Source organism: Sinocyclocheilus rhinocerous, unplaced genomic scaffold (genome assembly GCF_001515625.1).
Source record: "Sinocyclocheilus rhinocerous isolate Xijiao unplaced genomic scaffold, SAMN03320098_v1.1 scaffold1965, whole genome shotgun sequence".
NCBI lineage: Eukaryota > Metazoa > Chordata > Actinopteri > Cypriniformes > Cyprinidae > Sinocyclocheilus > Sinocyclocheilus rhinocerous.
The window spans coordinates 1,754,978-1,761,017 of record NW_015625577.1 but is presented as its reverse complement, the minus strand read 5'-3'; the positions used below and the strand labels follow the sequence as shown (position 1 = coordinate 1,761,017).

The 6,040-nt window shown below is 35.0% G+C and overlaps 1 protein-coding gene across 1 annotated transcript in view; it reads left to right on the top strand.

Annotated features, from left to right (window-relative positions):
- LOC107752869 (short transient receptor potential channel 4-like) overlaps positions 1 to 1,810 on the top strand; it is a 17,574-nt gene extending 15,764 nt beyond the window's left edge. The window contains 1 exon segment of the mRNA XM_016568942.1: positions 1,225 to 1,810. Coding sequence (XP_016424428.1) covers positions 1,225 to 1,782 — 558 coding nt within the window. The 3' untranslated portion in view covers positions 1,783 to 1,810.
- Positions 1,811 to 6,040: the final 4,230 nt, after the last annotated feature.

Here is a 6,040-nt window from a genome sequence, read left to right as displayed (position 1 = left end):
GTGCTCTTATGAAAGTTTATAGCATGATTTGTGAAAATTTAACTATACTGAATGACATGGCATAGACTTCTTCATGGCTAGTTTTTGTGTATTTCATTTCATTCTGTAACCTACTTGTTCTACAGATCTGTGTGTACTAGTGTTAAATGCTGCTGTTTTTGACAGTGTTGATAACTTTTATGACAGATAATATCATGATAATTTTGGTGTTTCCCTTACCGAATGTCGTATCCTGTCAGCAAAAACCTGCCCATGGGCTTTTTTGATTGCTTTCAGTTTAAGTGCCAGTGATGTAGTGTTGCCAGATATTGATACTAAAACAAACAAAAACAAAAAATAAATAAAAATAAACAGAAATTATTTCCAATCTTTTGCAAATAAGATAATATAAAGATAGCTGACTCTAAACTGCAACTTCCTACTTTATTAACTTTCTAAAAGTGTTGCCAGATATTGATACTAAAACAAACAAAAAACAAAAAATAAATAAAAATAAACCGAAATTGTTTCCAATCTTTTGCAAATAAGATAAGATAAAGATATCGCTGACTCTAAACTGAAACTTCCTACTTTATTAACTTTCTAAAGTGTTAAATTAAGTGGAAAAGACAAGTCCAAAAACGCTTATAATCTGCTTATAAACGGATATGGATCTGGCAACATGGAGGCTGCGCCCGCACCCTCACTCACAGCTCTCTCAAGCTTCGTTCACTCCGCCAGCGTCTCGCAGCGATCATTTTCATACCAGGGATGCTAAACATTCTTGCAAACTGTCTAAACTGAATTATACATGTCAGGCAGGCATTCATATGAGGAGTTTTTACAGCATATTAGTCATTCAAAGAACAAATGTTATTTTTGAACATGAAAAATTTACCGAGGTCCGGACCTCGGTGGCCTCATAGTTGGTTACGGGCCTGTTTACAACCAAAAGTGTCCAAAAATAGTAAGTTTCTGTAAAGAAAATCGCATTTAGATTTCAAAATGCCATCCAGCATGAGGTGGCCCATCCTTATTTAGAGTAAAACAGCTTTTTCTTGCCCACTGATTACAGTATGACTGATTTATACTCTATAATCTAATTTCAAGTGTGCATTTTAAACCATCATAATTCTAGTCATTGTGAGAAACATTTTAAATGATAAAAACTGCCTAATGCACCTATAAATAAGCACTTTAAATAAAAAAACACAAGTAAATTGAGGACTCTGATCACTTCGACAGGAGCTGAAGCAGGACATCTCTAGCTTCCGCTACGAAATCATTGGAATGATGAAAGGCAACCGGAAAAGTACTCGTGCGAACAAGACGGGCACAGCGTCCTCCGATGTTTCTCATCCAGACGGTTCACTTCAATATTCCTCGACTCTTCCACAGAACAAAAAACTACATTTGTACGATGTCACTGCAGTGATACAGCAGCAAAAATCTGAAGAGACAAGGGAGTCTCTCGGCTGTCTGGCCAATGGATCAGCAGTAGTTTTGACTGACCCGATACTCAAAGACAAAGCCAGGAAGGACTTCCCTAAGGATTTTACAGACTTTGGGTTATTTCCAAAGAAACAAAACAGTCTCAACCCAAATAAGATCTACTCGCTTGCTGAAGAGGCAAAGGAATCGGATTCTGACATATTAGACTGGGTGAGAGAGGAAACGGTTGAGAAACCTCTGGCAGAAGAAGCTGAACAGGAAGAAAATGAATCAAAGTGCTTGATGGAGGAAGAGGAAAGTGTGTTACAGGACCAAGAGAACGAGCACATTGCATCTCCACATGAACATTAGATAAACAAACTCTCATTCTTTTTGTATCCAAGGATTATCTGAATCTCAAATTTAGCTGGCATACTTTGTCAGAGAGGAAACAGTATCCTTTCCAATGCACAGAGGTGAGGTTTTGCAAGATGAATTGTCTCAGGAAAAGGTATTTGCTTGGTTGCAACCATAAATCTGGAGGATAAGAAAAGCTAGGGAAAGTACTACACAGTGTCCAACTGACCTGTTGGATAATTTTATTTTTTTATTTTTATCTTATGTATTTATCCTCACATTTTCACTGTGCAGCATCCTCTCATCCCTTTTTTTGTGAAAAATAACTTTGGGAGAAAAAAGCTTGAAAAATAACAATCATGTTATCAATCACCAGAGAAACTGTCTGTTATTGTTATTATTATTGCATATTTTTTAAAAGATATAATACTTTTATTCTGCAAGGATGCATTAAATTGAGCAAAAGTGACAGTAAAGACATTTATAATGTAACAAAAGATTTCTATTTTAATTCAGTCCTGTTCATTTAAAAAAATGATCCTAAAAAAAGGATCACTGTTTCCACAAAAAAATGTTTCAACACAACAGCAAACGTTTCTGTAAAAAAAAAAAAAAAAAAAACTATTTTAAACTGTAAGAATATTTAACAATATTACTGTTTTTACTTTATTTTTGATCAAATAAATGCAGCCTTGATGAGCATAAGAGACTTGCCTCAAAAACATTTAAAAATCTTACAAACCCCAAACATTTGAACTGCAGTGTATAAATAAAAATATGTTGCACATGACATACAACAGCTGCACAGCCTGATTTAAAAAGTATATATACAGTATATGACTATGCAATCTAAGTATAGCACTCATAATACAGATGTCTAAATAACAGTTTAACCTGACTTTCATGGACCATATGACATTCAGTAATATTTCAACTGTAGCTATATGAGAAATAATATCTCTCTCTCTCCTAGTAATATACTGCAATTCCGTATTCTTTGTTATCTTTATGTTCTGCTTACAAAGTCTGCCCGCAATTACTTGCATGCAATTTTGTATTTTTCCAATTTCATGCCCACTAATAATGCTTAATCATTTGTTGCATTCATAAGTTACTTATTTTTGAAAAATGAAGACATTTGATATACTGGAAGTTTTTCATTATGCACACTATGTCGTCTCTCAATTTTCCAATCTGGTTGCACTACACTAGCTGATTGATATTACAGCAGTCGTAGAATCTTTCACTCTCACAATTGCTTGTTATTTGTCTTTTGCTGCTATGGCAACACGCAGTGGCTGCTCTTGTTCTTTAATTAATTGACTTCACAGCAGTTCCTTTATCTGGGGGCACACCATGCTGTTTTCAATTAGCAGTGAATAAATTGTCAGCAGATAGTTTCTCAGACTTTGTTGCTTTTGAAATGAGTCACTCCCTGTGTCTTTGAGGTAAATGTGGTAGCGATGAAAAATTTGCTGTGAATCTTTTTGCTAACGTTCTAGGGATATTCTTTTTATGTTTTTATAATTATAAACTAACGTTCCAAGAACAGAAAGTTCTTAGGTGTACTATTAAACTAATAACTTTCAGTTAAAGGTATATATACTATATGTATGTTTTCTTTTTTTCTGTACTTTCCTTTCCCATCTCGTGATCTCCTATCTGTTTACGGCAGAATCCCTCTGCAGCTTGAGCGGATTATGTTCATGTTCTGATATTTACTACCGATGTCTCTCGGCTCGCCAGCATCTCATGCAACACTGCGGCACGACTTGTCCAAAAGCCATAAAAGCACTGACAGAGAAGAGAGGGAAAAGAGAAAGAGTGGGAAGGAAGTGAGGGAGCTATTTCCAGATGCATCTCGTGTACGCACTTTCACTTCAGAAACATGATTCTGTGAGATTGTAAATGACAGTTTTAAACATCAGGTTTTTCAAAAGATAACCCAAATCCTGTTTTGACAGAGTCAGTGTTTATTAGGATGTGTGAGGTCAAGCAAGACTCTTTCATTGCAATTTGATTGTTAGAAGGTCAGAAGAAAAAAGCCCTTGAATGCCAGTATGTTTGGCGACCACTGGGGTGAGTGTTTGGAAAAGTCCACTGCACCTTTATGTCTTATAACTAACTGTAAATAATATTTAAAATCTCTGTTTTCTTTTTAAGTCCAGGGCCAACAAAGTGCACTTTAGAACTGGCATCGGGAAGAAAGATAGATGTCTTCAGACTGGACGCCCTAAAAAATTCTGCTAATATGTCAGTACAGTTTTATGTCAAAACCATCGTATTTTTTCTTATTGTTGTAATGGTTTTCCACAAGATGGAGCCACGTATCCAAAAGGTTCCAAAGGCTGTCATAGATACCACCATCTTTTCATAGTCATGTTTGCATCTGGCCACAAGAGTGAGCCAAGCGCAGAGACATGATGTTGGATGAGACCACTGTATCAGATGCCTCGGGGCTTGATTTGTATTAGTGTCAAAATGCAGATACTTGGACTGAAGCTTATAGTGTTACGTAAAATTGATTTATACTTTAATCCTGCAGCCTTTGGTTTGCAAAATTTAGTTCTTCACTGAAATACTTCCCATTTAAATTACAGGTTTACCAACAATATTCCTTGAAAAAAATCATTTTTTCCTTATATAACATAACTCTTTGATGAAGCGTGAGGTCGAAAAGTCTGAGAACAGTGAAAATCTGGGATTTAATGTCCATGACTGGAAAAAAAAAAGGTCAAGGTCAAGTTTATTTATATAGCCCTTTAAAACAACATAAATGCTGACCAAAGTGCTGCACAACATATGAGACAAAAACATCCTCATACAATACAATTTAAATACTAATAAAATAAATCAAAAGAAAACAGAACAAAAATTAATAAAGTTAAAACAAAACAAAACATCACCATGCAAAATAAAACTAAATCAAAACTAAAATATCAAATTAAGCAAAAAAAAAAAAAACAAGTTTGGAAAGATTTTGAAAAATTTACAGCAAAGAAAAAGTGTAACTTAAAAAGGAGAAATATTTACGATATTGCTTTATATGTAGAATAAAAATTTTGACATTGAGCATGAGAGCAACTTTGTACAGATGCTCAGATGTACTTGCTTCAGTTGAAACACAAGATAATATTTTTGGATCATTGTCCAATTTTAGATATACATAATCAAGTTACAAGTTTGAGTGCTGCTGTCATGTAAGACATTCTGAAATATCTTTGTTTCACTCAAATTCTGATAATATAATTTCTACCAGAAAGACTCAGGAGGTGATGATAAGATTCGAAAGAATTTATTTTACAAAACCAAGGCATAAAAAACAGAATTCTTTGGCGTAGTCCCCATCCATAGCTTGAATCTGTAGGTTGAAGATTCAGCTATTTCTGCCGAGACGAAGGCAGGGGCGGAGCCTACCCCCCCTGCATGGACAGGGCCAATGAACCTGGTGGTGGTGGGGAGGATGGAGGGGAACATCAGTGTCAGTTTCTGCAAACACAAGGAAGGGTGAGTAAAGAACTTTTATATTTCTCGTGTCGAGTGACGATTGGCTAGATCTAATTGTAATGCGTGACGTAGCATTAAGTCTTCCTAGTAGAACTTGCGCTAAAGCTTCCATTTCTATGCGAGTTATGTTCAGAATGACTTGAAAGTCTGGTAGTGTGTGATCCTCAGTTCTTTAGTGTATGATCCTCAGTTGTATTTACTTATTTATTTTTGTAGCCATTTGCTGCAATTCTTGCTGCAATCCATTTGCTGCAATCCTATGATGCACATGATAATTAAGAAGAGCCTATTAGCTAAGTCAACAAGGGTTTGATGCCTAGTGTTCTAAAATATGTTCAGATTTTAAAAGTCGTGTAGTGCATTCTAGCCTTTTTAGTCTTAATCATATTTTGATTCCTTGATATGGCCATCCATACATTCTTCAAACAGCTTGTAGGGTCAGGGGTAGATATGGCCAGGCCGGGCGAAAAGTCTGAGCCACGCAATTTGAAATGACTTTTTTCTTTTTTTAGGATTATTAATAAAAAAAAAAAAAAAAAAAAAAAAAAAGTGAAATCAAATGAGAAAAATGCCAAATAAATCATTTCTCAGACTTTTGGATCATTCAACAGTTATGAAATTGTCATATGTATGTTGCATATTTCTGTGGATTTTTTTTATTTATTTGAAATATCACTCGTAAAGAATAACTGCTTTCAAATTTAAAAAATGTGAAAGTTCTATACCAATCCTAATATGGACTAAAATAGCTCCCCATGTATATTAT